The sequence below is a fragment of the Saccostrea cucullata genome, unplaced genomic scaffold, assembly GCF_032062105.1.
Source record: "Saccostrea cucullata isolate Sc308-1 unplaced genomic scaffold, CSIRO_AGI_Scuc_v1 ctg651, whole genome shotgun sequence".
Lineage (NCBI taxonomy): Eukaryota > Metazoa > Mollusca > Bivalvia > Ostreida > Ostreidae > Saccostrea > Saccostrea cuccullata.
Genome location: NW_026928561.1, coordinates 328777 through 345751, shown reverse-complemented (window position 1 = coordinate 345751; position 16975 = coordinate 328777). Strand labels below are relative to the sequence as shown.

At 32.7% G+C, this 16975-nt stretch overlaps 1 protein-coding gene across 5 annotated transcripts in view; it reads right to left on the bottom strand.

Annotated features, from left to right (window-relative positions):
- Window positions 1-1933: 1933 nt before the first annotated feature.
- Window positions 1934-16975, bottom strand: part of LOC134277972 (phosphatidylinositol 4-phosphate 3-kinase C2 domain-containing subunit alpha-like) — a 34369-nt gene continuing 19327 nt past the window's right edge. For 2 of the 5 annotated variants that reach the window (XM_062760277.1, XM_062760279.1), the window contains 29 exons: window positions 16903-16958; window positions 16064-16206; window positions 15717-15801; window positions 15408-15530; window positions 14871-15032; window positions 14575-14680; window positions 14386-14447; window positions 14192-14272; window positions 13596-13784; window positions 12623-12716; window positions 12409-12503; window positions 12143-12320; window positions 11680-11787; window positions 11409-11501; window positions 11103-11232; window positions 10779-10915; window positions 10444-10613; window positions 9971-10127; window positions 9562-9603; window positions 8721-8735; window positions 6465-6571; window positions 6144-6269; window positions 5803-5878; window positions 5506-5642; window positions 5220-5325; window positions 4959-5046; window positions 4719-4828; window positions 4488-4610; window positions 1934-4291 (listed from right to left, as the gene is read on the bottom strand). In XM_062760277.1, the coding sequence (XP_062616261.1) occupies window positions 4097-4291; window positions 4488-4610; window positions 4719-4828; window positions 4959-5046; window positions 5220-5325; window positions 5506-5642; window positions 5803-5878; window positions 6144-6269; window positions 6465-6571; window positions 8721-8735; window positions 9562-9603; window positions 9971-10127; window positions 10444-10613; window positions 10779-10915; window positions 11103-11232; window positions 11409-11501; window positions 11680-11787; window positions 12143-12320; window positions 12409-12503; window positions 12623-12716; window positions 13596-13784; window positions 14192-14272; window positions 14386-14447; window positions 14575-14680; window positions 14871-15032; window positions 15408-15530; window positions 15717-15801; window positions 16064-16206; window positions 16903-16958 (3294 nt within the window). In that variant the 3' untranslated portion in view covers window positions 1934-4096. The remainder of the gene's footprint in view (window positions 4292-4487; window positions 4611-4718; window positions 4829-4958; window positions 5047-5219; window positions 5326-5505; window positions 5643-5802; window positions 5879-6143; window positions 6270-6464; window positions 6572-8720; window positions 8736-9561; window positions 9604-9970; window positions 10128-10443; window positions 10614-10778; window positions 10916-11102; window positions 11233-11408; window positions 11502-11679; window positions 11788-12142; window positions 12321-12408; window positions 12504-12622; window positions 12717-13595; window positions 13785-14191; window positions 14273-14385; window positions 14448-14574; window positions 14681-14870; window positions 15033-15407; window positions 15531-15716; window positions 15802-16063; window positions 16207-16902; window positions 16959-16975) is intronic. The other 3 variants (XM_062760278.1, XM_062760280.1, XM_062760281.1) reach the window with 3 other exon arrangements.

The following is a 16975-nucleotide window of genomic DNA, read 5'->3' as shown; positions in this document are numbered from 1 at the left end:
TGGAGCTCTTCTTCTAGAGAGGATCAGTGCTGTCTAAAAATGGCCACAGCCCACCAGCCCCCTTAAAGTTACAAGTTACAACAAACCCAAAGGACTCAAGCAGTCTTTTTACCAAGAATGAGCTTCAGCTATATGCCAGAAAAGGTTATATATTTTTGTTGGTGACTTTGAACTTGTGAAAATAACCTTAGGTAAGGTGTAGAGTGTAGACCACAAAATTTTAATTATTTTATAATTTTACATGGATCTCCCCCCCCCCCCCCCCAAAAAAAGAGAATATAACTCTTCATTCAAATGAACTCCATTCCCTTCATCAAAGGATGCTTTTTGAAAAGTTTAGTTAACAATGCCAAAGTTTTCTGGAGAAGTCACAAATATGAAAATTATGGTGAAAAATGCTAGATAGACACCAGGCCATTTTATTTAAAACTGCTCACTGAAGCCTCAGGTGAACTAGATAAAGGCTTAATCCCTTTTTTTCCAGTTTTTCAATCCCCCCCCCTTTTTTTAAAAATTTACTTGTAAGATTTTTTTAACATGAGAAATGCTTTCTCATTGGAAATGGATTTTCCTTAGAAAATCCCTGACTCTGCTCTTAATAATTCAATTCCAATATCAACTACATTAAGTGCTAATACACACAGTCCAAAAAGAAGCACATTTTTGAAATAGTTTATTAAATATACAATGTATGAGTTCAATTTATTTTCAAATTAAATACATTGTGTTAAAAACTTAAAATCATGGATAAATTACATGACATTAATTATTGGTTTTATTCACCAATTTACATGTTGGGAAGGGTTAAATTGCACAATGAATTCATAAAAAATACAACAGATAACAAAGTAAAGCAGAAAATAACAGCATGAAAATGAAACAATCATTAATCTACTTTTGAAGCACCATCAATCTTAACTATATCACAATCACCAAGGTTTGTGTCAATATACAGCACATGAATCTCAAAGAAATTATTAAATAAAATTAAACAATACATGTACTACAGATTTGTATATGAGTATATCGACTGCAAAGTCAAATAAGAGAAAATTTCATTAAAAGCATTGATTACAAATAAATGCACAATTAATAACCAAAAACCATATTGCAATGCATTTGTGAAACACTGTCACTTACATATATATATAAGTCCGAGTGCCATTTATCCATCCCTTCTCTTAAACTGAATTCCTCTCAGCTACATGTAAATAAAAAATATACAAATAGTACTAAGTTTTGAAAGACATTTGTTACTGCAGATAGACAAATACACTGCTATATGATCTTTGACAAACTGTGAGCACTCTTCTTTATAGATTTCATTCCTTCAAAGCAGTAAAGAATAATTCAGAAGCAGATTCTATTAATATGTAGAGATTGCGATGATTAAGAACTTCCTTAAAAAAACACAGAAAGTTAATTTATGGCGAATATCTGCATTATTACAATATCACCAATATCTATTGCACTAGGTAAGCCCAATTTTGTGAAAAAGACAATCATGGATAATTGAATTAGTGAAAATTAATTTTGAGTTTTTTTTTTTAATTAAAGTAGCTGACCTCTGCAGCTAAAAGCAGTATTATATTATCTTGACAAATTCTGTTTTAAAAAAAGATAATAATCTGTATGCATTAATAATGGTTTTTACATTGTGTTGATATGACAATATTTACATTTCCAATGTCTTTGTCCGAGATAAAATTACCAATTGTAAATGTTATTGATTTCCTCATGAATGTTTTGGCGCGGTTCCAAAAAAAAAAAACACGTGGAAGGCGGGTCAACACCTACAGAGAAGCAGGCTTGGAGCCCGTGGATTGGCGGAATCAAAGCATGTAAATATAAGAAGATAATCAATGGATTGGCTTGTGTGATAATGATTTTTACATTATCACACAAGTGTTGAATCTGACAATTCCTTATTAATATCAGCACTATTGTTTTGTAGCCCTCCCCTACCACATAAATAATTAAATTACTGAAATCAGAGCACAGAAATATAGATTTAAGACTAGATAAAAACTTAATAATCACATCTCAAGAAAATAAAGAGTAATGTACAACAGCCAAAATGCTAAACAAAATGAATAAATAAACATGTACAAATGCTTGTTAAAAAGCAAGCATGACATTTAAATATTTTACAAGAGAAATGCTAAATTTATGTACAAAATTTAGACACACATCGAAAAAAGGAAAAAGTCCCTGAAAAATCGTTCAGTACAGCACTACTGTTTTGGACTCCACACAAACAAAACATTCTTTAGTGAATATTCACCAATTTCAGCAGGTTCCCTTTTTTTAGTCCGAGATAGTATTCAAAATTGTCATATACATGTACAGCATGTCTTCCTATACAAAATAGCATTAAAACATCTTTGTCTATAGTGCTTCTAAAAATATTGCATTTAGAAACTTGTTGTTAACAGATAGTAAATAGACAAAAAGACAGACAAGTTACCAGTATATGATCAACAAAAAATGAAGCATTGTGCAAACAACAATTTCATTTCTAAAACATTTGAAAAAAAAATTGACCAACAAATCACAATGAAATGAACAAAAAATCACGATGAAATGAACAAAATATTCTAGCTATTCACTACTTTCATTCATTAACATTTACATACATGTATATAAATAATTACCATATCACAAATTATGTATAACAATATTCATGCAGAAAACTTGTTATGAATACAGTATATTGTAAATTTAATACTTTAAAAATACAAGATATAGATAAAACTACTTTTGAATCTTTGTCTTTAAATTATTTACATGTGTAAAGATGTGATTTCTAATTTACCAAAAAAAAATATGATTAACACGGAAACCATTGCCATGTATTTAAATTTTAATGTCTTCTAAGTCAAAATGCATCTTGATGTATATCTGGCATTTCTCGTGAATTTTAAAGGAATGTAAACAAATTAAATGGCTCTTTTTTGAACATCTTTATTTTCACACGAAACCATTCCAAATTATTTTTGATAGAATTCAATTCCAGACTAAATCACAATCAAAAATAAAACATTTAAGAAAAATGTATACATACATTAAATACTACATACGATACATGTTCTTTGAAACACAACACAATAATTTTAATGTACCCGTGGACTTAAAGTGTTAAAAAAAACTAGTGGCTGAACAGTTGATTTGAGCAAAATGTTCACCCAAGGAAGCACTTATGGAAGAAGCCATTTTGATCACAACATTAACATGTTTATCTAAAGTCATACTACAAGTTAATGAAGAAGACCCATCAAATCAATGACTTAGCTAATAAAATAAAATCATTTCTTTTTTTCTAAGTTTATGAAGGACACTGGCAAGATTCCTGGATTTTGGTGGAATTTTTCTTTTGGCTTATTTTCTTGAGTCAAAAATGAACTTTATGTATAAATTAAACAATACTTTAAAAAAAAATAATAATCTCCAAAAAATTAGAGCAACTTCATATTTGTTTTATTTCACTTAAAAATTGTACTGAATTTGAAATGACATACTGTAAACCAACTTCTATTCCTGAGTGAAAAATATCCACAAGTTTCGTTACCTACATTTACACAAGAATATTTCTTGTAGCAAACCAATTATTCACCTACATGTATGTACTTTTATGCAATATTGCTTTGGTGTGAAAATAACTTGCTGCAGATGGATTCCAAACTAAAAAATCACGAAAAGAAAGCAAATAATTATTGGTTTACAGTACAGGTAACTACTGTTAAAGATTATGCACAGAGTTCAATTTTGACTTAAGAATCTTATGCAGGTGTACATATATGGAGTATTATATAAATGTCCTGAGCATTTATCTAATCAGCTACCCTAACTATTGAGATCTAAATCATATAACACTGAATTTCCTCAGGCCAGCATTTATATATTGAAGAAAGGGTAAAACAACTGGTACCCTTATATCAATTGCCAAACACACTAATTTGTTTATCATAAAACCTAATAATTTTTTAGGTTTCAAAGTTATCTTTTTTTTTCCCTTGTACATGTAACTTACCAATGCCCTTAATATACAGAAAGTAAAACCATAATTCACAGCTTACATATTTTATTCATTGTCTGGCTATGCAATGCTGGAATTAGTGATTTGAATTTTTTCCAGGTTGTACCATTTTGGTATTTCCTTCGAGACATCCATCTCCCGTAATTTTATGTAAACAGCACCGAGGAGATTGTTCTCCTTCAGCACATCATGGTCCCAGACACTCACTTGTAAAATTTTCTGTTTCAATTCATCAAGACTCATTTTATACTCAATCTGTAAAAAAAGTTCAAAGACTGTTAAGATTTTATAATGATGTGTTTATATTACAAGGCAGAGAAGCCTTTGAAACTGAAGGTCACTGTTGAGATTTCAAAATAAATCATGGTCTCACTCTTCAATCTCGGGGGATAAAAAGCTTCATAAAACCTTTCATTTATGGCGCAAGGTTTAAGGAAAGAAATATAATTACCACTTCATTAAAGGTAGGGTGTGTGGAATGTTTGATAATCTTTGTTTTCCTTTTGGTCTCTTTATCAGGATCTGGCAGTAGATATGTTTTCACATAGGGACTAGGCAGTTCTGAAGTGGCAGGCTACAATAAAACAAAATCAATTCATCCTTTTCAAAATAGCACTCTTCGGCTTTATGCCTTGTATGTATGAAAGTATTGTCATATTCTGAAATTCTACATTACACTTACTAAGTCTTTGGCATGCATTATCATGATGTGCAATACATTCTTCCGATGATGAATGGAGAGCTGCAACATCCCAAACTGTGAACGCTTAGGTACAAGTTCCACCGGGCTCTCTGTTAAAGTAAAGTTTGAGGTAATAAGGTTTGACTGTATTATCAAATATTCTTAAGGTTCAATGGTTTTATTCATATTCTTTATCAATGTCCAGCCCTGCCATGCCTTACAAAGCAGCTGGTGGATTACCTCTCAGTTTAGGAATGTTCAGTCGGGCTTTCTGTGCCTCCTGTTCATCTCTCAACAGAGGGTGAAAGAATGTGTACACGATGTCACTCTGTAAAGAAGGATAGAAAATTTTTGAATTGTTGGAACAGTACCATCTAGATATCATAGTACATGTCTTGGAACACTTGATGCTTAACTGTACAATGAATTTTTGCTATTCAATAAAGATACTTATGTTAAATATTGAAAATAAAAGATTCGAAACTTGGGGTCTATACTGACCTCACACACTTCTGGTGCCTTCCTCCATAACTCATGAACAAATCGATCCATCTCCTGCTTTCTTGCTTCAGCTAGTTTCTTCACGTGTGATCTCCCCATCTGGAACCTGTTCAGACATTATTTCTTTTAATTGCATAATACACTGTGTCTGAAGAAATCAAAATTCTTCAATCATATGCTTCAAAATCAATTATCTTCCAATTTATGACACATTCAAGCAAGTCAACATGTTAAGTCTTTGAAAACAAACCATATAAAGAACAAAAGCAACAAAAACAGAACTCACTTGCTTAATGGTGGAGGCCAGGAAGCCAGAGGAAACAGATCCATCATTTTGTTTCGGAATTCAAGAAATTCTGAATAATGGCGAAAGACAAACATTGGAACTTTCTGGTTTGCACGTTCCACTTTGAAAATAAAGATCTATAAAAAGGAAAGATACTAATAAATGTTTACATATAGAATCGAAAAACTAACGGAAATTGAAATACAGTATCTACACATCTTTTTTCGTCATTGTAAAGTTAGGTAACAGCACTGCACAAATTACTGAACAGGTTAATGCAGTAAAACTCTGACTTACATAGTGTCTCTCAGGCTGATAACGCTTCTGATAACTGTGTACAACCACACTCTCAATTTTACCATCTGTATTTATACTGAAAAAAAAAAATGCCTTGCATGAGGTACATGTACCGTACATACTTTTGTATGATGCATTCCTTACAGATTCATACAGACAACTCATCAGAAATGAGTATTACTTACACAAATTATTTACTTTTGATCAAGATTTTGAAAGAAAAATAAATAAGCCTGCAAAACATATCCTTTGGAGCAATCAATAATTAGGTTACAGTATTCTAATTTTTTCAAATTTATTCTGTTTTTCTATCAAAAGTTTCTACTACAAAAATATCCTACCTGTAAGTTTTAGGAACAAACGATAGTAATGCACCCTCTTGATGACTGGAAAACTTCATCTGACCGAGATTGTGGATAAAGAAATTAAACTGTGTGAAAACTGATTTCAAACTGTCCTCAATCATCCTGCAATTCAAGAAAGCACCATGTATAGTATACCTTAAAGATCGAACTATCTAAATAAAATTTGCTACCCAATCAAGATCTGCGAAATGTGTTTAGTAAAAAATGTGACATAATTCATATACAATTTTGAAATCAATGTTTTATATTGTTTTTACTGAAATTGTACGAGATTTCACATCTCGGACGTGTTGCTACCTTGTAAACATGGCAGTTGCCTGAGCCTCTGTGTGGCCAGGTAACAGCGCCCTCTGTATGTATCGAGCTGCTCCCTCCGTCACTCCGGGAATCCCTGACCTTGATAACTACAAAGATATCAGAACAAACTACAACATAACTAATCTATCTAGATATATCAGTGATTTCTTTTTACTTTTAATTACAATGCATAAGATGAGATATTTGGGGTGGTATTTCATTTATTTTTGGTTTGTTGCTCATAATAGTTAATGCAATGATACTTCCAACTGCCCATATATGCAAAGCCTCCATAACATGAACATGAGCAACTTGTTAAAGTTTCTAAGAGAAGGCAGACAAATATTAACAAAGAAAGAGCAAAAAAAAAAAAAGATAGACCATCAAAGTGCCCACTCTTAGTTTTGATTTTGGGGCTTATAAAGAAGATTGTTGAATCATGCAATAAACATCATAAAGCCCAATTACATTTAAGCAAATTATTACACAAGAAGAAATGAAGAGGATAGGAACAATATGCCACTGGACCTCACTATTCAAACTGTGTAAGAAGCATTTACATGTAACTGCTTGTAAATGCCATGCTTATATATGATTTTCTTCAAATTCATGCATGAAAATGTATTTCTTCAGTATTTTTATAAGAAAACATAGGTAATCAGAGATTACAGAGCTCACCTCAGCGAATGTTGTCTTCAAGTAAGGCAAAGTCACACAATTAACCAACAAAAAGTGTACATCCCAAAATGAAATGTAAATGTATTTATGCAATTTTGATCTGATACAGTTTTTTGGTAATAGACCTGCACCCATAACTTTTACCTGGTCCTTTATCTGAAAAATGTATGTCTAATTCAGCATCCAAAGCAAGTCCATTAGTGTGCATTCTAAGATGTATCGTCCATGCAAGTTTGCTCATTATAGGGCTCATAGTTACTTGGAAATGAAACCTGCACCAAAAACTTTAACCTGTTCACTCATCTCGAAAATGTAGGTCAGATTCAGCATCCGAAGCAAGCCTGGTAGTGTGCATCGATAGATATACCATCCATTCAAGTTTGGTCATAATAGGGCTCAAAGTATATTGGAAATGAAAACTGCACCTGAAACTTTAAACTGTTCACTCAACTGGAAAATGTAGGTCAGATTCAGCATCTGAAGCAAGCCTGGTAGTATGCATCCTATGATGTATCAAACCTGCATGTTTGGTCAGTTATATTGTTCATAGCATCTTGGAAATGAGACCTGCACCAAAAACATTCACCTGTTCTCTCAACTGGAAAATTTAGGTCAGATTCAGCATCCGAAGCAAGCCTAGTAGTATGCGCCCTTAGATGTATCATCCATGCAAGTTTGGTCATTATAGTGCTCATAGTTAATTGGAAATGAAACCTGCACCAAAAACTTTAAACTGTTCACTCAACCATAAAATGTAGGTCAGATTCAGCATCCGAAGCAAGCCTGGTAGTGTGCATCCTTAGGACTTATAGTTACTTGGAAATGAGACCTGCACTAAAAACATTCACCTATTCACTCAACCGGAAAATGTAGGTCAGATTCAGCATCCGAATCAAACCTGGTAGTGTGCATCCTTAGATGTATCATCCATGCAAGTTTGGTCAACATAGGACTTACAGTTCCTTGGAAATGACACCAACACCAAAAACTGCACCAAAAATGTTAACCTGCTCCAAATCCTTAACCTGGTCATTCCTTTGCTGAAATTGCAGCATCTGAAACTTTGACTGGTACAATGAAACACACTAGAAGCATCTTCCATGCATGTCTAATCAATATAGGACACAGAAGTACTTTAAAAGAAAACTGATCCAAAAAACTTAACCTGGGACGCCGACACCGACGCCGACGGGGACGCCGAGGGTATTACATAAGCTCCCCCAACTTCGTTGAGGTGAGCTAAAAATGTATTAAACATCTAATTATTATGCTGCATCAAGAATAAATTAAACCTGTTGGTTTTATGTACTTTCGTAGATCTAATTGATGCTTACTGTATTATATTTAAAGATATTCTTGGGGAAAGGAACATATATCAATACATGTATCTGTTCAAGTGCTACATTACTCAGATATTTTTTAAAACTTCATACTTAGATCTGTTACTTGCTGATATTGATTCAACATGTATGGAAATACTGTATATGATTTTTTGTACAAGGCCATAAAAAATGTCTGCAAATCCCAAAAGATGCATTCACTCGATAATGCAGAAAAATCAAACAAGATAAAGCTCACCTCAAAAAATGACATCTTCAAGGTAGACAAAGTTTATAAATTAATTGTCAATAATTTCAACATTACAGCATTGGGCTTAGACAAGATCACTTTTGATCTCAGTCTCACTTTTACAAAAGGAATATATAGTGGAAAAGTAAGACTTAGATCAAAAGTGAACTAGTCTAAGTTTTATGGCTCCGGAGCCTGATGCAAGTTTAAGAGGTAATTGCATGCATATCTAGACACATCTTCCCTGCTATGATATACGGCTTTGGGTTATTTGTGATTAGACCTTTTCAATAATTTTTATCCTCATTATGAATACTTACAATGTGGATGCAGCATCCAAAGCTTGTGCATTATCAAACATCTAAAGATGCACTACCCTTGTCAGTAATTTTTTTTTTCCAAACTATGGCCCTAAATTACTTGGGAATAACCTTGCTTAAAAATATTTTGCCTGGTCTCTCCAAAGCATATAATTGGTATACCTAGTAAGAATTCCTATATGCATGATTGTAATATGGGACAGAGAATGCACATAACTACTGAAGAATTAAATCTGCACCAAAACTGTGGTAATCCACAGAAAAGGTTTGGGATAGATTCTCTAAACTTAGTTTAAATGGGCTAATATCCACATTCAGAGAATTGTTAACATACTGAAGAAAAGTTATCTGTATTAAAGTTCTATAGTCAAAAAGTCATTGATTTTTGCAAACATTTTGTAACAAGTAGAGATTAAAATTAATGTTAAATTTCAAATGATTAGTTCTGGTATGCCTTCCAGATAACTTTTTGTAGTCATCTCTAGATCAATGCTTCAACAGACCGAAATAGAATGACTTAGAAATCTCACCTCATCGCCAATATTGATTTGATCTCTAATATTGAAGTATACCTTGAAGAATTATAATCAAAACTGCTCATTGTTTAAAAATAGCATATAAGTATTCAAAACAATAAGTTTAGTAATAATGTTTTCCAAATATACGTAAGTTTTGATAAAGAACTTGCCTGCCTTAAAGTTTTGAGTGAATGATTTATTTTCTGTAATATTTTTGTTAACAATTGAAAGTTGGAACACGTATTTTTTATATATGTATAGTCATACTTTGTACATGGTACCTTAATTGTCCAAATACTTCAAATGAAATTGCCCAAAAATGTCTAAATATTTTCAAGCACAACAAATCTCACATAAGCAACCCTCAGCATGCCTTGCAGTGCTAAAATTTATTAGTTTTTAAATACACATAAAATCTTACCAGAGCAAATAAGTTGAGGAAGAGGTTTGCGTTCCTTCTGAGGATGTTAAATCCCTGACAACAGAGGTCAATAAACAGCTGGAACTTGTCACTCTGTTTCTCTCCATTGTTGATGACAAACGCCATGTCAGAGGTCAAAACAAACGGAACACGATCCCTACAAAAAAGAAGCATAACAAATCCATTGTAATACTTTGAATATATTATTAAAAAATATACATTACAAGATGTTTTTTGTTTTACCAATCATCAAATATCTAAAAGTGAGTACAAAACACTCCCTTTTTCCTCATCTGTGGTCAATCTGTATCCCAGGCATAATGAATAATATAACCCAAATACAATACCTCTAGTAAAATCAGAACTCCCATTTTGGAGATTATACAAAATGGTTCAATCATGTAATCAGTGTGAATCAACCAGACTTTCTGGTGATTTGTATGAAGATATGAAATGCAAAAAGACATACTGACCTTTTAAAATTGCCAAACATTTGAGCATCTCCCAAGAATTTGTTGAAGTCAATGTGAAACATGTGACCAGACTGCTTTAACATAATGTTATCATTATGACGATCACACACTCCCAACACATATGTAGCCACACAATATCCAGCGCAGGACCTGGTAAAGTTGTCAACAGCCTGCAAGGAGAAACCAAAAGCATGTTAGAAATAAATGGAAAGCATTATCATTTCCACACATCCATTCTTTCTAAGACATAAGCCATCTATGTTTTACAAGTACAAGAAGAACAGATTTCGCATGATTATAATTATCCTTAGACATTCTCAAAACAGTGAACTTACTTTTTGATATTCTAATTCTGTGGGGTTATGACCTTGTAACCACTCTTTGATTGGTCGATCCTTGAATGAACCTGTAACTCCTGCCTGTACTTGTATTTTCCTAAGAGTTTCTGACTCTGTGATCAGTTCTACCAAACCTGAAGAAAAATACAATGGAATCCCCATTTAGAAACCAAGTCCAGAACATAACACTGTAATGTAATTTTTAAATAAGGCCATGCAAATATTCAATAAGCAAATGAAATAGCATGTACAACATGACATAAAAAATAATATCATCACATGTGAAAAAATATTCTGAAGATTGTGCTAAAATGTTCTGACCTTTTTTAGGTCCAGTGGCCAAACAAGCAAATGTAATGATTTTAAGATCCAACCCAGCCTTCAGCCAAAGTCTATCCATTATTTTGATCATCTGCATTGTTAACATGTCCTGTCTTAAATCATCTCCAACCTAACATAGAGAAAATATGTTTTCGTAATCACAAACACTACAAAACAATTCATTTCCTTTGTATCATTATTGGATTTTTTTTAATGCTGTAAAAAAAGTTGTTTCTTTGTTAGAATTTAAATTATAATTTATCTTTCCATGAAAATACTGAGTAGATAATCAGTATATTATCTCACTTTGAACATGACATAGACTGGATCTGCTCTGATGTTGGGATTTCTAAACACCAACTTCAATGGTACTGCATTGGATGTAAAATAGGAACATGACTGAAAAACATTAAAAAAATCAAATCAATAGGCTTCTGATATCTGTATTGTTTGACATTATAAATCTTTATTTATGAACAAACCACATTTGTCAAAAATGCTTTCAATGCTATGGAAGTATAAATATTGCTCTTTATTTCCAATCCAATTATAAGTTAATCTGCTGACACTCCCTCACCTTTAGATCCACTCCCGTGACACATAGACCTGGATCATACGGTAACAAACAACTGCCTCTCTCATCAAAGAACTCCTGTAAATGCTGGGATTCTCTCTTTAGAGTATTCTGTAAGTAATACAACATTTCATTAACTTACAAGTACAAGTTAACAATTTTTTAAAAGACAGAATGGGTATCCTCAAAACTTTTATCAAATACATGTATGTGTTATTCTTGTTATGTTAAATTGAATCCATATGATATGCATGTCCCATCTTGGACTAAATGTATTAAAATACCAGTATTCATATAATGTTAAAAAATGTAAGCCTAAAATGCTCCAAGCAAAATGAATAGTGTAAAACCTTACATCAATGGATCCTCTTTCCTATTCAAGAAATAAATACGTATCTCTACTAATTGTAAAGTGCACATTGAAGGTTATAAGTTTAGACCTTCCACAACACTAGAAATACCTTACCTCTTTATCCTTGGCTACTTGGACTTTCTCCCCCATGGTGGTTAGAATTTTCACCATGACTTCCTGTTTGCGGAATTCTTGGTACAGAAGATCTCCTGCCACGTTAATCAGCGCCACAAACATCAGCTCGTACCTACGCTTGTATGTGGTGTCCTGGGCCGCCGTACCTTTCAGTAACCTTCAAATATCAAGGATGATTATGAAAGAAAGCATTTTCCAACTATAAATGGAATAAAATGCCTTCTATCAATATCAAATTTACTCACCAGAACAGCTGATGAGCAAATCTTACACTTGAACTTGCTCGTTCTAACAGGAGCCAAGCTAAGGGAGATGCATGGTAACTTTCATATTTCAATGCCTGTAAACAAAGATTTCACTGAATATGCCATTGGATTTTCATATATTCATGATTTTCACTGTATAGTCTTTTTATAGTGAAATGACTGACAAACAGCTACCACTGATATTCACAGTTACCTGAATAAGCTGAGGTAAGAAGTCCACAATCTCATCTGATTTGATTTTATGCAGACAATCGACAGCAAATTCACGAACTCTGCTATCAGGGAACCTAAAATATTCTTCAAAGTGTGATAAATCAAATTTACATGTGCATTTTTTACCATACATATAAGATGTATGCACCTCCTCTGTGTAGAAAAAGTTATTTAACTTTCTTACCAAACATTAAAAGAAAATCAGGAAAGAACTATATGCGGTATATTGCATATATTTGCCCCCCAAAAAGTCAAAGTTTGAAAACTTCCTGAAATATGCTGAATTCAATAAATTGTATGAGAAATATAAATTAACAGAAAATATTTTAGTGTCAAAGCAGTGTATTCACAATTTTTGTTTTTATGACGTCACAAACTAGTCCGATTTTATATCCTTTTTCAGAAAGAGGACAAAATGGACAAAATTTCAACAATTTTAGCTTTAAAATTTATAGAGCGCAAGTTTGTTCAGGAACAATATTGACATACATGTATTTCATTGATATTATCATTCTACACATTATATCAAAATATTGATCCTGAACACACATGCGCTCTGTGACTTTTACTCAAAATATCGACGAAATATGTACACTTTTCTGTAAAATTCATAAAAAACTGAAATTTACGTCATGTTTATGACGTCATTACGTACATATGGCGTCATTACTTATGAAAATATTCAGTGCTTTGAAGTCAGCATATACTCCTCTGTTTAACAACTTAATTAAATATATCTCCATCAAAGTTTGATTTGGGGGGCAAATACTGGTTATTACCAAATAAAGTTCTTTCATTAGGATGAATGTATAAAACATGTATTTCTTTCATTCAAAGAAAACATGGTCTAGATAGGACGAAGAATTATGAGAAAAATCTAAAACTGCTGCATATTAGTACAAATAGGTAGAAATATCAAGAAATGGTACGTAAATTTCAGTAAATTTTATTACTGTGGAAGGAGAAGCTCCAGAGCCTGCATGGGATCTAGGACAGTCCAATCCCGTAACAGCCCACTGATATCAGCCAGCTGATAATAATCCCAGTCCTTAGATCCCTGTATTATCCATGGCAACAACTGAGGATGCTCGTACAAATAATGCCTATATCTCCACAAAATCTCCAGCTCGTCTGCTTGACAGCTGTAAATGAATAAATTACAATATATGTTGCTATTGATTTAATAAAGTTGAATTTTGAGATCTCCAACACAAATATTTCAAAAATTATGGATAATCTGGTATGGTGATAGGATTTTGAAGTCCCAAAACTAAAAAAAAATCCTTTGCAAATTTTACCCCGATTCTCAAATTCTCAATTTTTTTTTCTCAAATTCAAACTAATGTGGTTTGAACATACATGTATATTGACAACATCAAAACAAGCAAAACTATTTCTCTTTATGGGCTATCAAAATTTCATATATTTGAACTTTAAGCATTTATGGGTATCAGATGCTTCCAAGTTGTTGGCAAATTCATCTTCTGAATATGCATGTATTTAATAGATATTAAATCAAAATTTTAAAAATAATAAAACCTATACATACGATGATATACAATCTTTCTCCAGTACTCCATCAACAATATCCTGGATTTCTGGCAAAAGTTGCCCAAAACTTTTCCTATCACTATAAAATGGAACAATGATCTGACTTTTACAAAATAAAATTGACATCGGAATAAACTTTTACATAAACATGTAATTCAAAGTTAATTGTCTTGTTCAAGCTGCTAAATGTACCTTCCACTTTTTGGAAGAACGTCTGGAAACACAATATTTTCTCCCCAATCTGGCAGATTTATCTACAAAAAAAATTATGAAAGTAGATGGCTCAGGTGAGCTATATTTCTTAAACGTCATCATGATGATAAATTCAATTTCACAAATTTCAAAAGCAGTAATATTGAAGGTCCAATGATGAGAACTTACTTGTAATAGTACTGTGTCTTTATCTAACACTGAACAGTAAGGACTGAAAGGATCAGCAAGCATGTTCATCTTCAGAGGAACCAGCTGACTGCCTTGGATCAAGTACCTTATCACAAGATATGATACAAAATTTAATTGCGATTTGCAGTAATTTTCCATACAGACATCAATAAAAATTAAGACACCATGATCTACTTTTGATATAATTACGCAAAAATTTCCCAAATAACTCAACAACATATCATTGTGGGATAATGAATTTTCATAATGTTTAACCTGTCCTCTTTCCCACTTACCCCTTCTGGTTGTACAGCTGCATGGTGACCCCGCCTAGAGCCATCAACACTTTAGAAGCCTCATTGTTTTGTGTACTCTGCATACCTTTCATGCCACACAGAGTCACACAAAGTCGTGTCTCTCTGGGTAACTTACTGACAGAAACATCCTTAAAACTCAACCTACAATACATAACACAAAATCCGTTTCTGACAATATCTGACTGGCTTTAAAATGGTGGAAAAATAAAAAATACAGGACCTATGAATATCAGTAAGGAAGATTTCTTAATTTTTTTAGAGTAATACTCATATATTTGATTTCTATTTTTTATTTGAATTTTAGAAATATATAAAGTGAAACTTGTCTTATCTGGATATTGTGAATTCCAAAATTTTACCTAATACAATATAGACTTTCAATATTGTCTATGCTTAAAGTGTTCTCTAATCAGAACAGTTGTGAAGTATAGTCATTTTCTTTGGAACCCCAGTGATAACAAAATTAAACAAGTTTTACAGTACAAGCTACAGTGCGATAAGAGCATTGCTACTGACCACTGATCCCAGTTGAGTAAATCACATAGGTCCTTCTGATTGGTTGTTGTTTGTGATACAACATCATCTCCAATTTTCCTGCTTCCATGATGAAGTGAGCATACAACCTTGTATTCATCATACCTAAAAAAAATCAATGTGGTGTCTTAATAAGAACTCAAATTTGACAAAACAATATACTGACCTTAATAAAAACCCATTCATACTTGATTTGAAATGGTTCATTCACTGATATCACTTCGATAAACATGTGAAATCTTTACACCTGTTAATTTTTTGAAGAATGCATCCCTCTTTTTTAGTACCAACCTTTGAATCCATTCTGTGGGTATTCTATGAGCAGTGGCTATATGAAGGATAAAATCGTCTTCAACTTTTGTTGCATATTTCTCACCTAAAAAATAAAATTGGTCGAGTTCTGTATCAGAGTACCTGCCTGTGTGCAATTCTAAATGGTACATGTACCTTTATCATAAGCTCTGAATTCATTTTAAAAACTGATGCAAGTTTAACAGACCTTTAAAATTAAAATATACATTTGCATTAGGTGCTGCTGCTACATGTATCTCTTTATGCTCATTTTTACTGGAGACAATAATATAGTCGTCACAAATGATCAACTAACGTCTCTCATAATGACAGGATTAATATCTTACTATAGCTCTTTTTGACTGGTGATCCCAGCATGAAATCAGTGTGGAAGGCGGTGCAGTACATCTTGACCAGCTGATTGACAGCTTTTATCAGCTGTTCTAGCATTTCCTGTATCTCCTGTACCAGTGACGAGTGAGTAGCAATGCTGCAAAGGAAGGAAGGTTAAGGTCAAGATCTAGTAAATAACCTGAGACTATTTTTTTGGTGCTAGATGCATTATGACGTCATAATCAGTTTCAACTCTCTTTTTCCCGTACTTTACGGCTTTAGCAGAATTATGTAGAAAACAGGGTATTTTCATGACATTCAATTTGAAATCATATGGAAAGTAAACCGGATACCTATATTAAATTTGATATTGGTTAAAGAAGAAGGCATGAACATACTAATTACCGTTTTCTGAGAGACTGTAGGCAATCTGAATACTTTTCCTTTGTCGAATATGAGAAAAACTCCCATATTCATGACTGGTTTTCATAATTTTTCATTAAAAGTGACAGTTTAAAATACAGTTTTTCATCTTGTTTACCTACAACTTATGCCCCGAAACACCTTATTTGACCAAGCTAAAGTTGTAAAGCATCAATAAAGGAATTCATTTCTCAAGTTTGATAAATCTGTAGGCACCTTTCATTTACTAGATCTTGACCTTAAATTTATATTTGATGAAATATTCTCTTTCTTCAAAAATAAGGTATGCTGATGTTCATTTTGGTTGGAAAAATAAGGAATTCAAAAGAGGGAGGGAGGTATGATGCACCTAACAAGATACTCCAATAACCCTTCAAATGACAAGAGATACTTTGGCCTACATGAGCAAATTATCATAAATCAAGCTAACCTGATGGCTGCCTGGGTTCCTCTGTAAGCTGAGCCTTCACCTTGTTGTTTCTGATTCTGTACAAAGAAAGTAA